The sequence below is a fragment of the Chiloscyllium plagiosum genome, unplaced genomic scaffold (genome assembly GCF_037043375.1).
Source record: "Chiloscyllium plagiosum isolate Xiang-an unplaced genomic scaffold, Cpla_swu_hap1 HiC_scaffold_3, whole genome shotgun sequence".
In the NCBI taxonomy this organism is placed as follows: Eukaryota; Metazoa; Chordata; class Chondrichthyes; order Orectolobiformes; family Hemiscylliidae; genus Chiloscyllium; species Chiloscyllium plagiosum.
The window spans coordinates 122,081,611-122,107,198 of record NW_028270141.1 but is presented as its reverse complement, the minus strand read 5'-3'; the positions used below and the strand labels follow the sequence as shown (position 1 = coordinate 122,107,198).

Genomic DNA, 25,588 nt, shown 5'->3' with positions numbered 1-25,588 from the left:
ATTTTGTTCCCTCATTTAAATCAGTCATATAGGTTGGGTCCAAGCTTTGATTTCTGTAGTACCCCACTAGTCACTACTTGCCACTCAGAAAAAGACCTGTTTATTTCTAATCTTTGTTTCCTAATCTGCCAACTAGTTCTTTATCCGTGTCAGTACACTACCCCCAAACCCAGGAAGATAGTGGAAGCAGTATTTACAAATTATGTTAAAATAAAATTGAATAGACATTAGAGCAAATAAACCAATGGGTTATGCTGATAGAACAGAGGAATTGTTTGGAGCACAGGCAGAGACTTGATGGGCCACATGACCTCCAGTGCCATAATGAGTTTATTGTTCACTCATGAGATGCAGGTGTCACTAGGTAGGCCAACATTTATTGATCAGGGAGTAGGAAAGAATCAACTTCATTACTGTCGGTCCGGAGTCACATGAAGGCCATACTGGATAAGGATGGCAGATTGTCCCTAAAGAGCAATAGTGAACTAGATGGGTTTTTGTGACCATTAACATTAGGCAGGCATTTAATACCAAGGTCAATTCTGCAAGTCAATTGCAAGCAGTTTTGGGATTACATGTAGTCTGTGGGATGCTGATGAGGCATTGCTTTGCAAAGATACAAAGGGAGGAATTGAGAATGATGGAAGTGCATGGAACAACAGTTAATTTGCAGGAACAAGAGAGATGGTAAGTTGTCCTCAGTAAGTGAATAGGAAATGGTTAAGGGGACTAAGTTTAGTTAGAATAATTGCATTGACATGATGCTTACAGTAAGGAGTTATAGCTTGTGAGATTTGGTGAGATATGGGTGCGGTGAAAGAGTTAAAGTGAGTGGTGGCTCTGTGTTTGAGATAGTAGAGAGGAGATAGTGACACTTTGCTTTACAAAGTGCAGAGGATCACTCACTTTCCTGCCTTTCTGGACTTCCCATTTCACTTGGGACCCAGCATCCGTTCAGCATGCAAGTGGGTCCAGCTGACTTGGTCTGATGGAGTGGACTTGGTCTTTTGGAGTCTTTGGAAAAAGGACTGCCCCCTCTCTACCACCTTGAGGTCTCTGTTTGCACCTATGAGTTAATTTACCGATGCCATATGAGGAGGAATCGCATGTCAATACCAGATTTTGTTTGGAATCATAGTGTGCCATCATCATCACCATGTTGGTTTGGGATCCTGAGAGAATGATAGCTGTTTCTTCACTTCCTTGAAAGTTATGGTGCGGCTATGCTGTTTCTTTAAGAGTTGATGCAAAGGTGACAGAATGGAGGCCAGGTTATGTATGAAATTTCCGTAATAACTCATCAATCCAAGGAAAGACCTAAGCTCCGGTACAGACATGGGAGCCAGTGCATCCTTGATCATTCTTTTTTATCCTTCCAATGGCTATAACCCAGTCTTGTCGACTCTGTAGCCCAAGTCGATCACTTGGGGCACCTGGAACACACATTTGTCCCTTTTAAGGTGTACACCTGCCTGGGAGAAACACCTAATGACTGTGTCCAAGTTCTTTATGTGCTCTTTGTTGGTCTTCCCTGTTATTAGCACATCATCTAGATAAGTAGTGACCTGGCGCAGACCTTGTGAAATGTTCACCATTATCCATTGAAAATTGCACAAGCTGACTGTAACCCCAAATGGCAGTCTCATATATTGGTACAAACCTTTATGGTTATTAATTGTAGCATACTTCTGGCAATCCGCATCTGACTACAATTGCAAGTTCACATGGCTTATGTCCAACACTGGAACATAGCCCTCCTACCAGATTTATGTATAAATCCTCCACTTGAGGAATTGGGTATTTATCCAGTTGCAAAAAGAGGTTTACTGTTGGTTTAAAATTCCCACAAAGGTGAACCAACCCGACGAGCTTCCCAGTTGGTACAACTAGTGCTGCCCATTTTCCAACAGTACTGGTTTGATGATGCCTTTGCTTTCCAACCTTTCGACTTATGCCTGTTTACTTTTGTCTGTAAAGCAAACGGCATTAAACGGGTCTTGGAGAATTGTCAACTTTCTTCCTCATCAACATGTAAGGTGGCCTTGGCTCCGTGGATAGTCCCTGGACCTTCCTGAAAAAATTCTGTGTATTTAATTAGAACTTCACTCTGGCAGCCATTTTCTAATTGAAAAATGTTAAGCCAATCTTGATGAATCTTTCTCAACCAATTTCACCCCATCAAGCTTGGGCCCAAGCCTTTTACTGCAGACACTAGTAAATGAACCAGCTGCTTCTCATAATAGCCCAAAATCGAAATTGTGTACCCTTAAGCTAAAAAGGTTATCCGATATAGGTGCTCAGTGTCGCCAAGGTCTTGTGCAAAGGTAAGGGTTGGAGTCCAGAATGAATTTTGTTAAAGACTGGTTCTGCGATCACTGAAATGGCCACACTGGTATTGATCTCCATGAGAACTGGGTGACCATTGGGGCAGATGAACTTAATTTTGATTCTAATTTAGATGTTGCTAGGCAATTTAACTGTTCCAAGCCAGATGTTTCTCCCAAGTAGGTGTATATCTTAGAAAGGATACTTCTTACTGTCTTGAGTCTTGTATTAGCCGTGACTACAATGACTTGCTGGCCCGAGTCCTGAAGAAAGTTTCTACCGTTCGGCCAAGGCTTGACTTTGTTTTTTGGGGTCTTGCTGTGGGCTCGATTCCCTTTGTTCAGTATATGTCCCGAGTAAGGTTATGCAATTGCCTTCTCTCAAGTGGTATTCCCCAAGCTCAGTCGGACTGGCAAGGGTGCACAGTCATCATCGGAATACCCTGTAACTCCATATGCTCCACTTGCCATGTTTTCCAATGATAAAATCAGTTGTTGTGCCTGTCTGAAGTTCAATTGTAGCGAGTAGTCTTTTGCATGGTTCCATCTTTAATCCCAAGTACCAAACTGTCCCACAGCATCTCATTAAGGGTTAAACCAAACTCACACGCCTCTGCCAGTCATCTTAACCGAGTCAAAAATCCCAATATGGATTTCTCTGATTCTCAAATTGCTGAGTAAAACCAATACTCAAAATTAGCCATAATGTGGAGGAGCCAGTGTTGGTCTGGGGTGGATAAAGTTAAAAATAACACAACACCAGATTATAGTCCAACAGGTTTATTTGGAAGCACTAGCTTTTGGAGTGCTGCTCCTTCATCAGGTGCTTCCAAATAAACCTGTTGGACTATAATCTGGTGTATGTGATTTTTAACTCCAAATTAGAGGAGATTTGGGGGTCATAATATTCCTCAACTAAATCTGTCAACTGTTGAAAGGTTTTAGTAACTGCTGCCTCTGGGTTCTTTAGGCTCCTAATAACTGAAAAAGCTGCAAGTCCACAAGCTGTCAGAATTACTCATTGCTTTTCATCTGCCCCAATGTAATTTGCCCGGAACAGATAATGCATTCTTTCCACATACTGGGCCCAGTCTTCGACAGCAGGATTAAAACAAGTTGTTTCCCAAATAATGGAATGATACCAGAAATGTTTACCCCAACTCAAAGATGATTGTTGTGAGCAAAGTTCTTCAGGAGCATGTTTTTATCTTGTTACTACTGAAATTGCTCCACAGAGGACAGTAAGTCACCCTTTATTGATAAGTGGAAAATCCTTGACTCTGATCCAGTTTCCTCCGAGCCAGCTCTGAGTGAACAGAATCTCTGACATTCCTGTTATATCTGTCAGTTAGGGCTCCCTGATTGAATCAGATTAACAGCCACAATTAGGGAACTCACATTCTGCAAATTCCACCTGGCTGTCCTCATTACAAAATGCAGCCTTGACGTCAAAACCAGTGACTCCCGCCTCAACTCCAGAGTTCATTATCTCTGAATGTGAAGCATTAGTTGACTAGCTATTGCTCGAGATAAAAGTTTGCAGCATTGAATGTAGTTTTAGAAAATGAAGGCCTTACAGAAGTTTAGAAGTTATTTGGTAGAGGTTTCCAAGATTAAGAAGGTAAATAGAAAAAGCAATTTCCACTGGTGAGTGAAATGATATGAAGATGGTACAAGGTGAAGTTAATAAATCACATAGGGAAAAATTAGAGAATTATTCTCTGTGTAGAAAATGGTTTGCATGTGAAATTAAAACAATGCATTCCTGTTTATCAGCTAAAGGAAAATGATATTTAATAGCAGGAGAATCAACTGAAAGTTTGGGATTAAACTTGGACTTGAATGTAGATAAAATGTATGTAGATCTGATGGACAAAATATCCTCTGGTTATGGTTTAATATATGTATGTGTGTATTAGTGATTGAGGTAAGGAATGAATTAGTGTCATTTGTAAGGAACAATGTAATACATTACAAAGACAGTTCCTTTCTAAAATGGCTTTGTTTGAAAGAATCTGTTAGTTGCATGTTGAAAAGCAAATAATTTTACAATGATGATGCATTGTAGTGAATGTCGAGTGAAAGAATAAGCCATCTAATTGCAAGTTTAGTTACTAAAACACGGAAGTATATTCGTTTTTTGTACGGCATAGTTCGCAAACAGCCAAACGAAAAAATGACCAAATAATTCATTTCTTTTGGAATATTGGATGTAGGTTAAATATTAGCTAGCTCCCTTGCTTTTCATCAAATTGTGGTATGGGATCTTTTACGCCCCTCAGAGAGTAGAGGGCACCTTGATTCAATGCCTCAACTGCTGTACAAATAGTCTCAGTAGTACAGCACTCCCTCAACAATATCCTGAATTGTCAGCCTAGATTATGTGCATATTTCTCTGGAGTGAAGCTGAAATCACAAAGTTTCAGTTTGTCACACAGCAACAAACATAAATATGAAAGCAGTGAAGTTATATAAAAATACAATTTTTTATCAGCCTATTGTCTCTTATTTCCCAAACATTTTCTTGCCTTTGCTAATTTTATATTGTCTTAAAACAAAGTTAAATTAAAGTTATCACAATTTATTGTAATCCTTCCAGAATGCTGAGTTTCTCCAGAACTTCCTGTTTTAATTTCAGATTTGCATCAGTATTTCACTATTTTCCTAATCTAATTAATTCTGCATCACACTGGGTCAAAGATTTGACCATTTGTCATCAACAGCAGCACACAGGTAAGAGTCTGATGGTACAGATATTTGAGCATTAACATGACACATTCACCAGTCTATAATAAAAACTACTGTAGAACTTAGTCCTTGAAGTCTCTTACATCTTTGAAAAGAGATCATGGCAGATTTGTGACAGATCTCTATCCTGACTTTGTGCCCTTTTCTTAATGCCCCAGGCTATTAATTTTGAAATTAGCAATTAATCTAGGATCAATTGTGATTTGCAGAAGAGAACTTCAAACATCTAACCCCTTTTGCATTTGGATATTTTTCCCTAACCTTTCTCCCGATGGATTAATGTTTTACTAATCCATCCCTACATCAGCCTTAGCATGCCAATCAGCAGGAATAATTTCTTATAATCTATCCTATATGTTTGCCTTAATATTCTCAAAACTTTGATCAAATCATTGCACAACTTTCTAAATTCCAGGATAAATTAGTTTTTGTAATCTCTCCATAGATTTTTATGCTGCACCAAAATAATATAACCTTCCTCAGGTCGGGTGCCCAGAGTTTCTCCCAGTTCTCCAGGTGTTTTCTCTTGTATTCTGTTCTTCCAGATACAAAGGGCAGCATTCATTAGTGTTCTTGATTATTTTCTGTACTTGTTCATGACATTTTAATTATAATGTACTGGGAGCCCAAGTCATTTTGTCCTCCATCGTTTCTGTTTTTTCACATTTAGAAAGTACCCTGCTATATTCTTTCTGGGTCCAAAGATTTGATTTCATTCTCGCCTATATAGAAATCCAAATGTTCTCATTTCCTTAATTTATCCATATCTCTGTGTAATTTTATACTTCAAATTTTTCTTTTGGAAACAAACTTTAAATTACTTCCTTTGCTTTACTCAGATTTCATGGCCTCACCCTGTCATCTCACTAACCTCCTCTATCAACAATCAGGTCAATGAAATTCCAATTTCTGTCTTTCATGCACTTTCACCCACCTTTTGTTCTACCATTGGAAGCCATGTTTTCAGCTGCCTCAAGTTGTACAATTAAAGTGCTGTATAAATTCTAATGCTTCAGCCACGATATTTATTTGTCAGCTTTTCTAAAATCCTCCTTGATTTGATATCAATTTTTATGATGATGCATCTAAGAAGGTCAGTGAGATGTTTGTCTACATTAAAGATGCTATATAAGTATTAATGATTTTTTTTCTGCTTGCTTGCACCATATGTTTTGAAAGGAGGAGCAAGATAGAATTTTGTTTGGCTAAATGCAATTTTTTAGCCAATTGGAAACCCGAAATTGAAAATTTATTTGATTATGTACTCGTCAATTTCTTGCACAAACATTTGTTAGGATATTTAGATAAATTGTATGGATATGTTAAAAAATTATTGCAAGATTTAGTCGAACATTTCTATAAATTAGGACATAAATAGATTTTAATTTAAGAATTGTACATTTTTGTGATACGGATCAACTTAGCATTACTTAAAAAGGCTGACCTGTAACAAATATAAAACATGAGCAATTAACTAGAGACTAATATGAAAAACTTAATGCGTATTTCCAAATAGATTATCCAACTTTTTTCTTGCTTCACAATCAACGATTAGATTAGGAAATTGAATAACTGGGAAATGGTCTTGGTAGAACGTGCTCTTGTAATACAACGAGAATAAACAATTCGTTTATTTTAAACAATAAATTATGATCAGGATAATGCACTAAACCCAGGTAATTTTGAAATGCACTTGTATAAGTTGGTGAATCAAACTTGAATCCACATCTAATATCAATTCTGTAAAACTTAAAGGGATACAGAAATTATTTCAAAATTTATCATTCGTGTTAGCACATAATGTGCATCTTCGCATATTTATTTAACAGCAATGCAAATTTTAAAGAAATGAAAGAACTTGCAGTTGCAAATGCTGAGTTTGACCTTAGGATTCCCAAAGTGCTTTGCAGTCAATGAAATACTTCCTAGTATAGTCACTATTCTAAAGTGGAAAATCCATCCGGTATTTTCACACAGCAAGATGCCACGAATGCTGATATAATAATGACCAGATTATCTGGTTTAGTGATCTTGATTGAGGCATACATTTGATCCAGTCATTAGGGAGCATTCCTATGTCCTTCACATCATCTTTTGGTATTACATTATTTTAAAAGTCTTCTTTGGCTTCTAATAGCACACGCTTCTATGTGCATTATTTGAATAGGTGTTCATATAGCCTATTCCTAGGATTTCATCAACACAGTTCTGTAAGTGATTGGAATGAAATGTGCTGTGTAGCACAATATCAGTTATCTATGACCATTTAAATTTTGCACTTAGCTCAAAAACATTTGAGCAGCTAAATATATAACTATCACATCCTGCTTCATTCAGACATGGCTGGGTCTGAGGGAGAGCATTGGATGATACTGTGTATAATTATACATGAAATATGTAAGTCAAACACACAAATTCCATTCGTAAATTAGCAAGTGTCAGTTGCAACAGGGAATTGTTTAGCTGAAACTAGAAACATAGTTAGCTCTATTTCAACTTCACACCCATGCAATTCTCATTTATACTCAAGATTTTAATCAGCCAGAAAGCAGAGGAGGAGAATGGTTTCTATGAAGAATTTTGAAATGGTTCTCTTTCATCTGATTACAGGTGGAAAGTTTGTTTACCTTCTTCAGGACTAAGGACCAGGAGACTTCATTATCTACTGGGTGGTTCCAAGACTTTCTGCCTGGTGGATTTAAGAAGCTCCTTGTTTTCAAATGCAGCAGAATATGCATATGAAAGTTAGTTTTGCTGTACTGCACTTTTCAATAAAGAAGTCAACCTCAACTGATGTGACTGGATTCATATTTTGATATTGGTTGAGTTTGATTTGCATTGTTTTTCAAACTCCGATCTGGCCAAATCACATTCCTCCCTAATCGTGCGAATTATTTAAAGAGGAAAGCTGTTCCGCTTGAATACCTCCATATCATTTCTTAGTGTTATAAGAAGATTTTTGTACACTTAAGAGGAATACATTCTTGTCTCTTTCATTATGATTTAGATTTATTCAGAGAATGAATTTGAGGCCTATTTTTTGAACAAATTAACATTGCACACAAACAGACATGAATACTCCTTTCATGATGGAGTAAGTTAATTTCATGTGCAGGCATGTTACCACCTTAGGAAAGTGCACATTTTGGCAGTAAGAACAATTTTTGATGATATGTTTTCTGACAAACGTTTAAGACCTAATTTAATGATTTCTGCTGTTGAATTAAAATCACCCGTTGAACTAATTATTGATGGTAGTTTACATTTGAATAAATCAGCTTCCATTTGCTGTGTATTCAAATATAAATTAACTTATGTAGTTGACCATGCCAATCAGATATACAGTGCTCGTGGCAGCTAAGAGTTTTAGCTGTTTATCTGGAAATGATTAAAGAAAATTTGATTCAGAGATGGCAAATAAGAAAAGTTAATCCTGAAATATTATCCAGTTCAAAACTGAATTATCAGAGAATTACATATTTCTACCGATTGGAAATACTGTGCTTGAAGCTTAACCAGGACAGCATGGAACAACATCAGATAGTTGCAGAAACAAGATTTTGATTCCTTCTTTTGTAACTCCAGCTGAATAGTGATACTACACATTTGCACACCATTAGAAATGTTTTATATACTAGAAAATTGCTTTAATTAATAATTCACACTAAACAATATATATGTTTGCCACCTGTGCACCAATAGAGTGTTTCACAAGTCCGTTTTCCTGTTGCCATTTAAAGTGTTCAGGGAGTGTTTTACTATAATGATGTAACGCCTCTAGTTGGGTGGAGAGAGTTACTTTGTGATATGGTAAGCTGTGTGGTGAAACAGCCACATAGCGAAGACTTATTATAGTTAGAGGATTGATAGCCGTTCATTCCCATTAAGGTTGGGGTGCTGCCAGCCAATCCAGTGGTATATCAACAAGGTAAAAACAATGACTGCAGATGCTGGAAACCAGATTCTAGATTAGTGGTGCTGGAAGAGCACAGCAGTTCAGGCAGCATCCAACGAGCAGCGAAATCGACGTTTCGGGCAAAATCCCTTCATCAGGAATAAAGGCAGTGAGCCTGAAGCGTGGAGAGATAAGCTAGTGGAGGGTGGGGGTGAGGAGAGAGTAGCATAGAGTACAATGGGTAAGCGGGGGAAGAGATGAAGGTGATAGGTCAGGGAGGAGAGGGTGGAGTGGATAGGTGGAAAAGGAGCTAGGCAGGTTGGACAAGTGCTGAGCTGGAAGTTTGAAACTAGGATGAGGTGGAGGAAGGGGAAACGAGGAAGCTGTTGAAGTCCACATTGATGCCCTGGGGTTGAAGTGTTCCGAGGCGGAAGATGAGGCGTTCTTCCTCCAGGCGTCTGGTGGTGAGGGAGCGGCGGTGAAGGAGGCCCAGGACCTCCATGTCCTCGGCAGAGTGGGAGGGGGAGTTGAAATGTTGGGCCACGGGGCGGTGTGGTTGATTGGTGCGGGTGTCCCGGAGATGTTCTCTAAAGTGCTCTGCTAGGAGGCGTCCAGTCTCCCCAATGTAGAGGAGACCGCATCGGGAGCAACGGATACGATAAATGATATTAGTGGATGTGCAGGTAAAACTTTGATGGATGTGGAAGGCTCTTTTAGGGCCTTGAATAGAGGTGAGGGAGGAGGTGTGGGCACAGGTTTTACAGTTCCTGCAGTGGCAGGGGAAAGTGCCTGGAAGGGAGGGTGGGTCGTAGGGGGGCGTGGACCTGACCAGGTAGTCACGGAGGGAACGGTCTTTGCAGAAGGTGGAAAGGGGTGGGGAGGGAAATATATCCCTGGTGGTGGGGCCTTTTTGGAGGTGGCAGAAATGTCGGCGGATGATTTGGTTTATGCGAAGGTTTATAGGGTGGAAGGTGAGCACCAGGGGCGTTCTGTCCTTGTTATGGTTGGAGGGGTGGGGTCTGAGGGCAGAGGTGCAGGATGTGGACGAGATGCGTTGGAGGGCATCTTTAACCACGTGGGAAGGGAAATTGCGGTCTCTAAAGAAGGAGGCCATCTGGTGTGTACTATGGTGGAACTGGTCCTCCTGGGAGCAGATACGGCGGAGGAATTGGGAATACAGGATGGCATTTTAGCAAGAGATGGGGTGGGAAGAGGTGTAATCCAGGTAGCTGTGGGAGTCGGTGGGTTTGTAAAAAATGTCAGTGTCAAGTCGGTCGTCACTAATGGAGATGGAGAGGTCCAAGAAGGGGAGGGAGGTGTCAGAGATGGTCCAGGTAAATTTAAGGTCAGGGTGGAATGTGTCGGTGAAGTTGATGAATTGCTCAACCTCCTCGCGGGAGCACGAGGTGGCGCCAATGCAGTCATCAACATAGTGGAGGAAGAGGTGGGGAGTGGTGCCGTTGTAATTACGGAAGATCAACTGTTCTACGTAGCCAACAAAGAGACAGGCATAGCTGGGATCCATATGTGTACCCATGGCTACCCCTTTGGTCTGGAGGAAGTGGGAGGATTCAAAGGAGAAATTGTTAAGGGTGAGGACCAGATCGGCCAAACGAATGAGAGTGTCAGTGGAAGGGTACTTTTGGGGACGTCTGGAGAGGAAAAAACGGAGGGCTTGGAGGTCCTGGTCACGGCGGATGGAGGGGTAGAGGGATTGGATATCCATGGTGAAGATGGTGGAGCCGGGCAAACAGAAGTCTTGGAGGAGGTGGAGGGCGTGGGTGGTGTCTCGAACATATGTGGGGAGTTTCTGGACTAGGGGGGATAGGACAGTGTCGAGGTAGATAGAGATGAGTTCAGTGGGGCAGGAGCATGCTGAGACAATGGGGTCAGCCAGGGTGGTCAGGTTGTGGATCTTGGGAAGGAGGTAGAACCGGGGTTCCCGGACTATGAGGTTGGAAGCTGTGGGTGGGAGATCTGAGGTGATGAGGTTCTGTATGGTCTGGGAGATGATGGTTTGGTGATGGGTGGTGGGGTCATGGTCGAGGGGGCAGTAGGAAGAGGTGTCCTCGAGTTGGCGTTTGGCTTCAGCGGTGTAGAGGTCAGTGCGCCAGACTACCACTGCGCCCCCTTTATCCGCTGGCTTAATGGTGAGGTTGGGATTGGAGCAGAGGGATTGGAGGGCTGCACGTTGAGGGTGAGAGGTGGAGGGGGGTAGACAGGTTGAGGCGGTTAATGTTCCGGCGGAAGTTGGAAATGAAGAGGTCTAGGGCAGGTAATAGGCCAGCGCGGGGTGTCCAGGTGGATGCAGTGTGTTGGAGTTGGGCGAAGGGGTCCTCGGAAGGTGGGCGGGAGTCCTGATTGTGAAAGTAAGCTCCGAGGCGGAGGCGACGGAAGAACTGTTCAACATCACGGCGTGTATTAAATTCAATGATGCGTGGACGGAGGGGGATGAAGGTGAGTCCTTTGCTGAGGACCGATCGTTCGTCCTCAGTGAGGGGGAGGTCTGGAAGGATGGTGAAAACTCGGCAGGGCTGGGAGCTGGGATCTGGTGTGGGTGTGGAGCTGGGAGTGGGGTCGGAGCTAGTACCTGGAGTGGGTGTGATGGGGGGATTGGGGATGGAGTCATGAGCAGGGGTAGTGTTCCCCTTGAGGTTTTGGGGGGTGGGGATAGTGTCTGTGGGGGGCGTGTCAGCAGAATGCAGGTGAGTGGCGCTGGTGGGGGCAGAAGTGGTGGCAGACACGGCAGTAGGGGTGGCGGAAGTCACTGAGCGTGTGGGATCAGCGATGATGTGAGGGCTATGGGAGTGGGGGCGGAAGTGATGTCATCAATCAGTGTGGGAGTGGTAGCTGCATCAGTCGCATAGCTAATAGCATTTCTGAGGCCAGGGGAACCTTCTGGAATATTTGAGGAGTGCTGGTTATGGAGGTGAGTGGATAAAAGTTTGTTGTACTTACAGTTTTTGATGTTTGAGATGGAATTGAAATACTGTTTGTTGAGAGTATGAATTCTCCTGAGGATGTAGTACAGAATGGGTCCTTTGCAATTCTGAGAGAGTGTGGCCCTCAGCTGAGGCAGGGCTCACTGTAGAGAGGTTAGGTGCCGGCGCATTGCTGCAAGCGTGGAGCGGAGGATCTTGAAGGAGAACTGTTGCTGGTGTTTTTGAATCTGTAGTCTGTACTGTTTGTCCTGTTCGGGTCCGAATTCTGCTGGTTTAAAGGTGGTTCGGAATCTGTGTGGGATGAGTTGATTACGGAGGCATGCATTGAGGAAGCAAATGTGGCTGTGGTACCGAGTTTGTTTCAGGACATGGTTGAAGAGCTTCAGGGCAGAGGAAATGACCTGGGAGATGCAATGGGAGAGGGACTCTCTGAGATTCTTGTAGAGAGAGGAGGAAAACTTCTTCAAGGCAGGCATCCTTGCAAGAGGTTTCGCAGTAGGGTTAAAATCAACGAGGTAAAAACAATGACTGCAGATGCTGGAAACCAGATTCTGGATCAGTGGTGCTGAAAGAGCACAGCAGTTCAGGCAGCATCCAATGAGCAGCGAAATCGACGTTTCGGGCAAAAGCCCTTCATCAGGAATAAAGTTAAAAATTACACAACACCAGGTTATAGTCCAACAGGTTTAATTGGAAGCACACTAGCTTTCGGAGCGACGCTCCTTCATCAGGTGATCACAATCACCTGATGAAGGAGCGTTGCTCCGAAAGCTAGTGTGCTTCCAAATAAACCTGTTGGACTATAACCTGGTGTTGTGTGATTTTTAACTTTGTACACCGGCATCGGCCAGTCCAACGCCGGCATCTCTGAATCATCAGGAATAAAGGCAGTGAGATAAGCTAGGGGAGGGTGGGGGTGGGGAGAGAGTAGCATAGAGTACAATGAGTGAGCGGGGGAAGAGATGAAGGTGATAGGTCAGGGAGGAGAGGGTGGAGTGGATAGGTGGAAAAGGAGCTAGGCAGGTCGGACAAGTCCGTGCAAGTCATGGGGACAGTGCTGAGCTATGTCAATTGCAAGTGCTTTCTTTATCAAACAAATTCCTTCAGTTCTGTTAAATCTCTAGTGTCAACACATGTTCACATTGTCTTGTATAATCTGTTAGTTTGAATGAAAGAAGCATTTCTTGATTGGCTTTTTGAGGAACTAAAATTACACCATTGGACACGAATTTCGACACCTTTGAATTGCCTCAGGATAGAGCTGAATACCGATATAATTAGGTATGCAAATATAAAGGAGTTATTAGAGAAATAAATTTTGATCTTTTGGTTTTGCATCATTCCTGAGGCGCTGGACATTTTTCATTGCGAAAAGTATGTCATATAGATTTTGCTTAACATTATAATCTGAAACAGATAAATCTTGCCATCGAAGAAGAATGGCTATGGATGAAGAGGACCTCAAACTTCCTGAGAGAGAGAGACATCATAGTGAGAGACTAGATCGAAGTTTAATATCCATAGTTTGCTTAAAGCACTCTCTCCCTTTTCCATTGCCATGGCGAAGTCACCTGAAAGATAAAATAAATGGTTTGAATACAATAAAACCTGCTTTTATTTGGGGGAAAAGGTTGTGCTTAAATACTACGATAGGTTTATTTTCACACTTAATAGACATTAAAGTTACAAATAATTTTCAAAAAACGCAGTTGTATCAAAGAATAAAAGTATCCAGTTTTATTGATTGACTGACAATAATCATAAACTAGTAATCATTTTAATGTTTTAAATAATTTTGGGTCTAATTTTAACTTACTCAAAAGCCATTCTCTTATGCAAAATGAAAATTAGACCCAACATATTTGCAGATTCTAAATGTGATAACTTCAGTTTTAACTGCTCCATGATGTGTGATTGAATTGCTGATTGTGATCTTCATGTGTCCCCTTTGGTTGCACTACCAACAGAGAGGGGACTGTATTAAGATAAGTTTAGTAAAAATCATATAGTGATGGAATTTAGAGTGCCAGTCCGTTACAATTTTGATGCTATTGGTTTAGTGCCTCTAATTATGGAGGACAGCCTTATAACCGTCTTAGCCATATACAATAACCAGAGGATCCTTGTCTTAAATATTAAAATCATTTCTATGGATTTTGAAAGGTGCCCATCTAACTGATGACAGTGCTTAAAGATAATCCAGTTAACATTCTTAAATTTTGACAGGACCCAGTGGAATGCAAATATTGCCCAATGTTTTGAAACCTCTTGCATATATTTTGCAAGAAGGATTCCCTAGTATCTCCAACAACCGTAATCAGAGCAATTTCCATTGCAGCTCCAATGTTATAGAAGCACGCGTCAGTGTACTCTGCAATCTTTCACTAGGTTGTTTGAACACTCAGTGAGTTCAGATTGCAAACTGTCAACAAGGTCGTTTCATATTATGCTCCATAGTAAATTCCAGTCAAGCAAAAGGTCAGTGTATTATGCATGTCAGTGTGCAATTACTGCATGGTATGCTCCACTGCATGTTTGTAGGTCCGTTTTGCCTACTTCTAACATCTTAGGCAACCAAGAGGTTTTGTCCAGTAGATAGCTGCACTATACAATGACTGATAGTGTACAGTATCTATTTGTTATCACATGAACCAATAGGGTGTTTTACATCTCTGTCCTGATGCAGTTCAATATTCACAATATGCCATGGGTATTTGTGTTGCATAGCTGGTGATAATGTGTCTATTGTAATCGTATAGTCTCCCTGTGCTGTTGCTAGCATGGTACTCTTGGGTTCATAGTTGTGTTAGTTCTTTCTCTTAATGAATTTGGTGACAGAACCTGTACAGCCAAGTCATATGATGGCCCTGGTAAATATATCAATGAATTTCTACAATATTGAACCTTTTTTAACCTTTTTATATCTTGGGAAACTTTCAGAAATTTCAATGTAATAATAATTATTTTAGCATTGTTCTCTAGAATCAATGAGCCAGCTGCAATATCATAAGCTATTGAGTTTCCTGGGGACAAAAGTAAGACTCACGTTCCTCAGCTCCTGTTTGTTGCTAGTTTTTACCTGAAGTGCCCATATAGCCTTGTCTTTCTATATTTATTTTATTACTGGAACAGCATTAACTCTTAGAAACATCAAAGTTTTTTTTTCATTCCTGGCAATTGCATTCAACCACTTCACTATTTCTTCCCAAGCTTGCCTTTATGTCTCTGAGTGTGTGAATATATAAAATATAGAGACCCTTCTTTGCATGGCCTCATTTGTAGACATTTCTCTTGTGCCTTTGTGAAATGTGACTTGCCCATTGCTTCTGTATCATTTTCTGCAGAGTCCTAATGCTGCTATTGCCAAGCAGTAATTTGTAGACATCCACCAAGTTATTTCTAGTTTGTTAATTAAAGTGGATTTTTGCGATAACTAATTGGATTACTTAATGTTTCACTGGTAGAGAATGCAGAAAACTCTGCTGAGCAGAAAATAGGCCCCTACCAGAGAAATAAACATCCAATCAGCAGAACACAGTGCAGTCCAAAATAGCAGGTGTTATTATTGCTTGGAGAACGCTGTTTTATAAGGTCTAGAAGCAAATTGTTCATTATCTGAAATATTGTACTGCATTACTTCACTTGAAAGTCAGAAGTAACAATGGAAGATCCCAAAATGGAAAGTGACTAAATGGGCTAGTTTTCATATACCAAGTGCAAGAAAGAAATGTAGAAACTTGGTTATCAAGAGCAGGAGTAAGTCATTCAGTCTTTCAAGTCTGCTCCACCATTCAATAGGAGGACTGAGCACCCAACCTGTTCCCATTTTCTCCCTGTACCCTTTGATCCTTTAGCCTGATGAACTATATCTAACTCCTCTAGAAAACGTTCAATGTTTTGACCTCAACTACTTTCTATGGCAGAGAATTCCACAGACTCAACCCCCCCCCCCCCCCCCCCCCCCCACCACCGGAGAAGACATTTGACCTAATCTCTAAATGGCCTAACTTGTATTCTTAGACAGTGACCTCAGAAATTGCTGGAGAAACCTAGACAGGTCTAGCACCATCTGTGCAGAGAAAATAGAGTTAAAGTTTCAGGTCCAGTGACCCTTCTTCAGAACTGCTTCTTCAAAACCCCTTGCTCTGTCTACCCTGCCTAGTCTTATTAGAAATTTGTAGGCTACCCTGAGATCCCCTCTCATTCTTCTAAACTCCAATGTGCAAATAGTCCTGACCCATCCAGTCTCTGTTCATATGACAGTGCTGCCATGCCAGAATTCTCGTAAAACTCATAACTTCTAAGGTAAAGTTAAAGAGTTGGGGGTAAGCAAGAAGTTAAACAAATTAAAAAATGTTTTAACTTACACTACACATTTTCTCAATTTTGCATCCATTTGTTTCGACTTATAAATCCTTGCACTACTTTGACATCTTTTAGAAATAAATTGAAGATTAATACAAGTATGAATCATGCCTCCGCAGCCAGCATTTAACTCATTTACAATAATGTTCCTGTCAAGTTCCATCTTCTGCATTATGTTTCTTTCCTAAAAGTGTTTCTTATTAATTCTTGATTATCTTGTCTTTTTTCCTATTCTTTTAATCTGTGTTTGCACGTTAGCACCTTACCTGCATTGTTTAATCGTGTTTTGTAATGATCAGAGCAAGCAGCCCCTCATCACAGGACAGTCTTCAGGATCTAGAAGATAAAGGAGATTCTGGGCACGATGTTCTCACTGTAAATTAATCCTATTTCACAGTTTCCAGAAAATGGTGCTGTGACTTCAAAAGGTTAAGATACTCAAAATTGCGCATAGTGTTAGGTGCATTGGTCAGGGATAAAGGTAGGGGAATGGGTCTGGGTGGGATACTCTGAGGGTCGGTGTGGACTTGTTTCCACACTGCAGGGAATCTAATGTAATCATACACTGACGGGGCGCTTTTGTAGGAAACCATTGATTAAATTTTATGTATTAAAAATTTCTGAGAGCAAATCACTTGTTTAAAAAAAAAATTCTGCTGTACTTGAATTGCATGAATTGTGGGTTATTGAAACTATCTGTGTGGAGCCAGCCTGCTCTACAAGTGATCCTGTAGCTGTATGGCTGATTTAGAAAAGTAAAGATGAGCCATATCTCAAAATGGAGCACTTTACTACAGTATTTAGCTGTAAAACTATTTTACCTTTACAAAAATAAGTTATCAATTTAATTCTAATTAGCAATCTACTCAAAGCCATCAGGCTGGTATCCATGTTTGGAGAGAAGTATTCCATGGACCTGTGCATTGAATCTATGACTGAACAGATCTCATGGATAGAGAAGTGGAGAAGTTTAGATGCTCAGTTGTAGTATGTAGGCATTTATAAATACATGGTATCCATAACAAGGTTAATCCTTTCAGTTTTATAGCGACTCAGTTACATTTGCCCTTCATACCTTGAGAAAGTCTGATGGTGAGCATGAATCTCACCAATCTGTTGTATAATGATGTTGTGGTTTTTCTTGAGGATAAGTAGATTTTCTGCTCACAACTTATATATAGGAAATATTTAACAGTGAATATATTTCAAAGATTAGGTAACCTCAAAGGAAAACAAAATAATTGCAGAAACTCTAAGAAGGGATTACTTAAAATTTGTTTTTGAATGTGTGCATCATTGGTAATACCAATGCTTGTTGCCCATTCCCAGTTGCCCATGAGAAATGACAGTTTCTAATTTATTTCAGTTTAAATCTGTAAAAAATTCATGGAAGGCAGGCTGCACCATTTATATTTTAGTTTATCATGTTCCACAAGATAACAGAAAATTGCACAACTGTGTGTTATCTCTGTTATGAAACAAAATGATTTTCACTTCTATGAGGGTAAAAAGTACAGGTCACATGGTGTCCTTTTACATTCCTGGTGCAAATATTTACAGAGATCTAAATTACAAGTCAATCCAAAAGTCAGGTAAAGGTTACAATGAGAATAAAATATTTTTAAAAACTGTAATCATTGGTTTATGAAACTTTGGGGGACACGAGTTACCACACAGCAGCCTCTGAATAACAAAACATACAATTAAATAAAAAATAGTTTTAAAATATAACAAGAAGCTGCTGTTGGAACAGAGCTGTCATCCCCCTACAGTACTGTGCTAAAACAATGAAAAGTTAAGTAACACTTTTTCCAATGACTGTGTCATGCAGCTTTCAGATCAGGTTCATAAGTTCAAAATGTGACGGGACCCTCAAGTACCGGTGATAAATGTAGGGTAAGTAAACCTGCTGGGGAAACAAAAAAAACTATTCGATATGAGATATTCCAAATGAAATTATCAGTAGGCTCTGGAAAAAGGAAAGAAAAACCTGTAATTTCAGTATTTCAAAGCTGTGGCTGAATTAAATGTTTTATCAATTTTGATGGGTTGAAACTAGACAAGGTGTGTTGGAGGGTGGGTGGGTGGTGGTGAGCGTGGTGGGGTACAGATGTGTCTCTTAGCAGGATTAAGATGTTTCTTAGGGACAGTACACTGATGATAACATTAATATTTTAACCATTTTAAGTTTTAAAATATGAATATTGAAAGGAAAGAAAGTAACTATGGCTTATGCAATTTGTGTTTCTTTTTCCTCACCGGTTTGTGGGAGGAGTTCAAGCTGCTCCATACCCCATTTATCTTCTTACTTTATCCTCATGCCAAATCTCCTATTACTTTCAGTCCTCTTAAACTTTCAATCTTTCCGAAAAGGCAGGGCAACAAGTCCCACTGATCTCCATGGCACCACAGACCCTGGAAAGGCTTTTTGACAAACTTGGCCACTTTGGAAGGTAAATGCTTTGCTCTTGTACTTATTAGCCTTTGTTCGTTTTGTTTTCAGAGAAACTTAACAGCAATCACAGCAGGATTTAAAAACTAACAGCAGCTTTGTCTGAAAACTGTCATTCATGCTGTCCAGCTTAAATAGAGAAAATCATGTTTTTATGAAAAGAATATAAATGTAAAACATATATTTTAAGATTATGTTTTGGTAAATTTAATTTATTTCCTATCCTAGCTTTTGGTCCTATTTAGAGCTTATTGAATTTTGCTATAGCATTATTCTATACAATTCTGTTTTCATTTGTTAATAATCAAAACTGGCTTTGTATTTTCTAGATTCCAAGCTGCTGTGTATTTTGTGGTCAATTTCCAAACTATAGCATGTGGGATCCACTATTTGGCCTCAGTGTTCCTTGCTGTAACACCACAGTTCGTGTGCAAGTTGCCTGGAAATGTGACCACGATCCTTGTTTCAAATACTACAGCGGGCCCTGGAGATTTGTGGAACTTGTGGACTGCAGATTCACGCAGTGTAATCGCTCATATGGAAAACGGAGAGATCTGGGAAGCTGAGAAATGTGTTCGTTTCAAAAGAATTGGAAGCTTTGAGCTAATGAATTACTTTAAAGGCAACAGGACACGTTATCCCTGCTCTGATGGTTATAGCTATGATCAAAGCAACATTGAAAACAGCATTGTGACTGAGTGGGACCTAGTCTGTGACAGGGAATGGTTAGCAAAACTCACCCAGCCCATTTTTATGTTTGGAGTCCTACTGGGTGCTGTGGTGTTTGGGGATATCGCTGATAGGTAATTCTTTCTATTTTTACCAATTCTCCATTTGTTAATTCTATTTGTGAGAACTCTGCTTGTAATTTAGTTTCTCCTTCTTGTTCCCTTTCAAATTTTCCCAAGCATCACACCCACCCTCAGCTGAGCTGGCAGCTTAGAAACCTGTTCTCAGCTTCTACCAATGCTCTTCTCTAACTGACTACCAACATGTGTCACTAGTTTTCCTCCCAGCTGTTATTAAACAATTAGGTCATCTTCATTTTTTTGCCACTGCAACATTGTTCAGTACAGTACTCACTGTTGTGAGGAATCACAGACACAGAGCCACTATGTAGCATAGTGTGCTGATGATCATCTACAGGTGAGGTTTTTGGAAGATTGACATTTCTAAAGCTTCTGAACATTTAGCTCATCATAATAAGTTAGGGTTCCATTGACAACCTGAATTAAATCCCTCTATTTGTTGTGAAAGCAACCTAGATTAGAGGTTGCCCTATTTTAAAACTACGTCCCCACAAAATACCAACTTGTAAAGCAAAAGAGAACTGAATTTTCCTCCTTTGTATTTATGAGCACATTGGGTTGTTTCTGAAGAACCACATTAAGGTAGACAATAAACATTATATTACTTAGAAGTGTGTTCGTGAATAAAAAGTAATTGTGCAAAGTGTAAGGTCTTGAAAGCAGTAGAGGTACAAGTGACCAGTCAATTTTTTTTTTGCCATGCGAATGCATGAATGTTGTGTGGAATCGAAAATGCAAGGCACGTTTATTTTCAAATCAGTGCCGCAAGAACTCAACCTACAGCAGCTGCATATTTAGATAAAGTTGGGTTCAGTTGACTTTGTATCTGGTATATATAGATAGATAGACAGAGGATCTGAGCACATGTTCATATGAAACCAGATTGCAGTAGTTATCTTTCACCACACATTGCTCTTAAGGCTGTATTGCACATTGGAGATCTGATTACAACCAACTTTCTTAACACCATGTAACTGGAGAATTTGTGCTTTGAGCTTCACGTTGAGTGGAAACTGGATGAATAATGCTAGATCTGATTTACTCCTGGATGCATAGTGCTGGTATTGATATTTAGTCAAATGTGTGATAGGTTTGTATTTTTTTTTGTTGAGCAAAAGATTACAAAGGAGGAAAATTCAGAATGCCTGGGGGTCAGTCTGGGAGGCTTAGGATCAGATTGTAAAGTAAAGATGATGTTTTTGATCTTAAGAATTAGAATTACGTATATTGTCACATGCACTCATGAGTGCAGTGAAAAGTTTACAGCGTGGTCACTTACAGCACCATCTTAGGTACAAAGGTACCTAAGTACTTGACCTTAAGAATAAATTAGAAAAATAAAGAAATAAAAAGATCCAGCATTCGGATCCTTCAAGCAGACCAAGCTGGGGCATGCCTCGAGACTGCACCAGACCTTGCTTCCAATCTGTGCTGGGAACTTGCCTCCAGTCCATGTCAAACACACATGAACTGCACAAAGGATGCAGCCCTGCTCAAGGCACCAAGCTCCACCAAAGCCATCGACCCACTGAGTTCCCGAATCCAAGCTAGGCCTACCAAAGCCGGAATCCTCGATCCAGGCATTGCCAACACTGCTGCTGATGACCTCCGAAGATGAAAAAGATGGAAAAGAGGGGGGATAGAGAGAGAGAGAGAAAGATGTGGCCGGCCTGGAGAATTTGGGCTCAGGAGCCTAACAATCCCTACCATGCTGATGCTGTCATCTTGGGCAGGCAAATAACAGAAGGGCCAGAAAATCTTACATTTTTGTGGCTTTACCATTACTGAGGTATAAGGCCACAATGAATGAAGCAGATCCTCACAAGGACATCAAGTAAATGCAGGACTTTCTCAAGAGATACGAGCTAAACTCTCAGTTTTTTTTATGGTGTCCTCAAATGCATTTCTCTCTAACATCTGGGTACATTTCTACTGCTGAGCTACCTCTATAGCTCTGTGATTATTCAATTTGTGGATATTTATTCTGAGTCAGGATATTGGAACCAGGGTTTTCATTTGCAAGTTAGGTGCAGAGAGTCAGAACTACTTCTGGCTCCTCAAAGCAGACTTCTAAAAATGGCTGCCTGGACATATGATGCAGAGCTGGGCTGAGGAGTGGCAGATGGAGTTCAACCCTGCCAAGTGTGAGGTTGTCCATTTTGGAAGAACAAATAAGAATGCGGAATACAGGGTTAATGGTAGGGTTCTTAGTCAGGTGGAGGAACAGAGGGATCTTGGGGTCTATGTACATAGATCTTTGAAGGTTGCCACTCAGGTGGATAGAGTTTGTAAGAAGGCCTATGGAGTATTATCGTTCATTAGCAGAGGGATTGAATTCAAGAGTCGTGAAGTGATGTTGCAGCTGTACAGGACTTTGGTTAGGCCACAGTTGGAGTACTGTGTGCAGTTCTGGTCGCCTCACTATAGGAAAGATGTGGAAGCTTTGGAGAGGGTGCAGAGAAGATTTACCAGGATGTTGCCTGGAATGGAGAGGAAGTCGTACGAGGATAGGTTGAGAGTTCTCGGCCTTTTCTCGTTGGAACGGCGAAGGATGAGGGGTGACTTGATAGAGGTTTATAAGATGATCAGAGGAATAGATAGAGTAGACAGTCAGAAACTTTTTCCCCGGGTACAACAGAGTGTTACAAGGGGACATAAATTTAAGGTGAAGGGTGGAAGGTATAGGGGAGATGTCAGGGGTGGGTTCTTTACCCAGAGAGTGGTGGGGGCATGGAATGCGCTGCCCGTGGGAGTGGTGGAGTCGGAATCATTGGCGACCTTTAAGCGGCATTTGGATAGGTACATGGATGGGTACTTAATCTAGGTTAGAAGTTCGGCACAACATCGTGGGCCGAAGGGCCTGTTCTGTGCTGTATTGTTCTATGTTCTATGTTCTATGTTCTATGGACATCAGGTTTTCAGTCTGTGAGGCCTGGGTGACAACAGATGTAGTGAGAATGCTTCTGCGTAAGGAGACAGGTTGTGTAGAAAGTTTGACATGGAGTCCAGCATTATGAACAGAAATAAAAAAGAAAATCCATTCTTACAAGCTTCCTCGTCCCTCTGACAGACTTCCCAGGCCCCATCCATTCTAACTCATGCCCTGCACCCAAACCCTTCATACTCTCCATACCACCTTATGTCTCTTGTATCCACCTTCCATAATCCTTCATATCTCTATGCTAACCTATATTTTTTTACGCACCTCAATGACCCTTTATGGGCAGCACAGTGGCTCAGTGGTTAGCACTGCTGCCTCACAGCGCCAGGAACCTGGGTTCAATTTCAATCTCTGGTGACTGTCTGGGTGGAGTTTACACATTCTCCCTGTGTCTACATGGGTTTCCTCCGGATGCTCTGATTTCCTCCCACAATCCAAAGATGTGCAGGTTAGGTAAATTGTCTCTGATCGTGTTTTCCGGGTCCTTAAGGGGGAGGGGGAGCAGCCCGAAGTCGTGATCCACATTGGCACCAATGACATAGGTAGGAGGAGCGCTGAGGATGTTAGGCAGGCTTTCAGGGAGCTAGGTTGGAAGCTCAGAGTTAGAACGAACAGAGTTGTTGTCTCTGGTTTGTTACCCGTGCCACGTGATAGAGAGTCGAGGAATAGGGCGAGAGAACAGTTAAATGCGTGGCTACAGGGATGGTGCAGGAGGGAGGGATTCCGGTATTTGGATAACTGGGGTTCTTTCTGGGGAAGGTGGGACCTCTATAAACAGGATGGTCTGCACCTGAACCTGAGGGGCACCAGTATCCTTGGTGGGAGGTTTGCTAGTGCTCTTGGGGGGGGTTTAAACTAACTCTGCAGGGGCATGGGAACCCAGACTGTAGCTTTAGGGTGCAGGACCTGGAGTGTAGGGAGGTTAGGAACATGGCATCAATTTCAAAAGAGGGTGCATGTAAAGAGGAAAGTGCTTTGAAGTGTGTATACTTCAATGCAAGAAGTATACGAAATAAGGTAGGTGAACTTGCAGCGTGGGTTGGTACCTGGGACTTCGGTGTTGTGGCTATTACGGAGACATGGGTAGAACAGGGACAGGATTGGCTGTTGCAGGTTCCAGGGTTTAAATGTTTTAGTAGGGGCAGAGGTGGGGGTAAAAGAGAGGGAGGTGTGGCATTGCTTGTCAAAGATAGTATTACAGCTGTGGAAAGGACGATGGATGAAGACTCGCTATCTGAGGTAGTTTGGGCTGAGGTTAGGAATAGGAAAGGTGAGATCACCCTATTAGGAGTTTTTTACAGGCCTCCTAACAGTCCTAGAAACGTAGAAGAAAGGATTGCGAGGATGATTCAAGAGAAGAGTGAAAGTAATAGGGTGGTTGTTATGGGGGACTTTAACTTTTCTGATATTGATTGGGAAAGCTATAGCTCAAGTTCGTTAGATGGGTCAGTGTTTGTCCAATGTGTGCAGGAGGGTTTCCTGACACAATATGTAGATAGGCCAACAAGAGGTGAGGCCATACTGGATTTGGTTCTGGGTAATGAACCAGGCCAGGTGTTAGAATTAGAGGTAGGTGAGCACTTTGGGGACAGTGACCACAATTCGGTGACTTTTACTCTAGTGATGGAGAGGGATAAGTGTGCACTACAGGGCAAGAGTTATAGCTGGGGTCAGGGAACTTATGATGCTGTGAGGCATGACTTAGGATGTGTGGCCTGGAAAAGTAAGCTTCAAGGCAAGGGTGTAATTGATATGTGGAGCTTGTTCAAGGAGCAACTATTGAGTGTCCTTGATAAGTATGTACCCGTCAGGCAGGGAGGAAAGGGTCGTGTGAGGGAGCCGTGGTTTAGTAAGGAATTGGAATCCCTTGTTAAATGGAAGAGGGCGGCCTATGTAAAGATGAGGCGTGAAGGTTCAATTGGGGCGATTGAGAGTTATAAGGTAGCCAGGAAGGACCTGAAGAGAGAGCTAAGAGCAGCAAGGCGGGGACATGAAAGGTCCTTAGTTGTTAGGATTAGGGAAAACCCTAAGGCTTTCTATAGGTATGTCAGGAATAAAAGAATGACTAGGGTAGGAATAGGTCCAGTCAAGGATAGTAGTGGGAAGTTGCGTGTGGAGGCTGAAGAGATTGGGGAGACACTGAATGAATACTTTTCGTCAGTATTCAATCAGGAACAGGACATTGTTGTCAATGTGAGTACTGAGTCACAATTAAGTAGAATGGATGACTTTGAGGTATGTAGAGAAGAGGTGTTGGAAATTCTGGAAAGGGTGAAAATAGATAAGTCCCCTGGGCCTGATGGCATTTATCCTAGGATTCTCTGGGAAGCAAGGGAGGAGATTGCAGAGCCATTGGCCTTGATTTTTATGTCCTCGTTGTCTACATGAGTAGTGCCAGAAGATTGGAGGCTAGCAAATGTGGTTCCCTTGTTCAAGAAGGGGAGTAGGGATAACCCTAGTAATTATAGGCCGGTGAGTCTCACTTCTGTTGTGGGCAAAATCTTAGAGAGGATTGTAAGGGATAGGATTTATGAACATCTGGATAGGAATAATGTGATCAAGGATAGTCAGCATGGTTTTGTGAAGAGCAGGTCGTGCCTCACAAACCTTATTGATTTCTTTGAGAAGGTGACTAAGGAGGTGGACGAGGGGAAATCAGTAGATGTGGTGTATATGGATTTTAGTAAGGCGTTTGATAAGGTTCCCCATGGTAGACTACTGCAAAAAATACGGAGGTATGGGATTGAGGGTGAGTTGGAGGTTTGGATTAGGAGTTGGCTGGCTGGAAGAACACAGAGGGTAGTAGTTGATGGCAAAGGTTCATCTTGGAGTGCCGTCACTAGCAGTGTTCCGCAAGGATCTGTTTTGGGACCATTGCTGTTTGTCATTTTTATAAATTACCTGGAGGAGGGGTTAGAAGGTTGGGTGAGCAAGTTTGCGGATGATACGAAAGTCGGAGGAGTTGTAGACAGTGAGGAAGGATGTGGCAGGTTACAGCGGGATATAGATAAGCTGCAGAACTGGGCAGAAAGGTGGCAAATGGAGTTCAATGTAGCTAAGTGTGAGGTGATTCACTTTGGTAAGAGTAATAAAAAGATGGGGTACTGGGCTA

General features: G+C 41.3%; 1 protein-coding gene across 5 annotated transcripts in view; it reads left to right on the top strand.

Moving 5' to 3' along the window:
* Nucleotides 1-25,588, top strand: part of slc22a16 (solute carrier family 22 member 16) — a 105,661-nt gene that overhangs the window by 42,014 nt on the left and 38,059 nt on the right. The window contains exons 1-3 of one of the 5 annotated variants that reach the window (XM_087983081.1): nt 14,376-14,387; nt 18,648-18,727; nt 19,056-19,529. In XM_087983081.1, the coding sequence (XP_087839207.1) occupies nt 18,675-18,727; nt 19,056-19,529 (527 nt within the window). In that variant the 5' untranslated portion in view covers nt 14,376-14,387; nt 18,648-18,674. Of the gene's footprint in view, nt 1-14,375; nt 14,388-17,912; nt 18,171-18,316; nt 18,339-18,647; nt 18,728-19,055; nt 19,530-25,588 lie in introns of those variants that run through there. The other 4 variants (XM_043687134.2, XM_087983080.1, XM_043687135.2 and 1 more) reach the window with 4 other exon arrangements.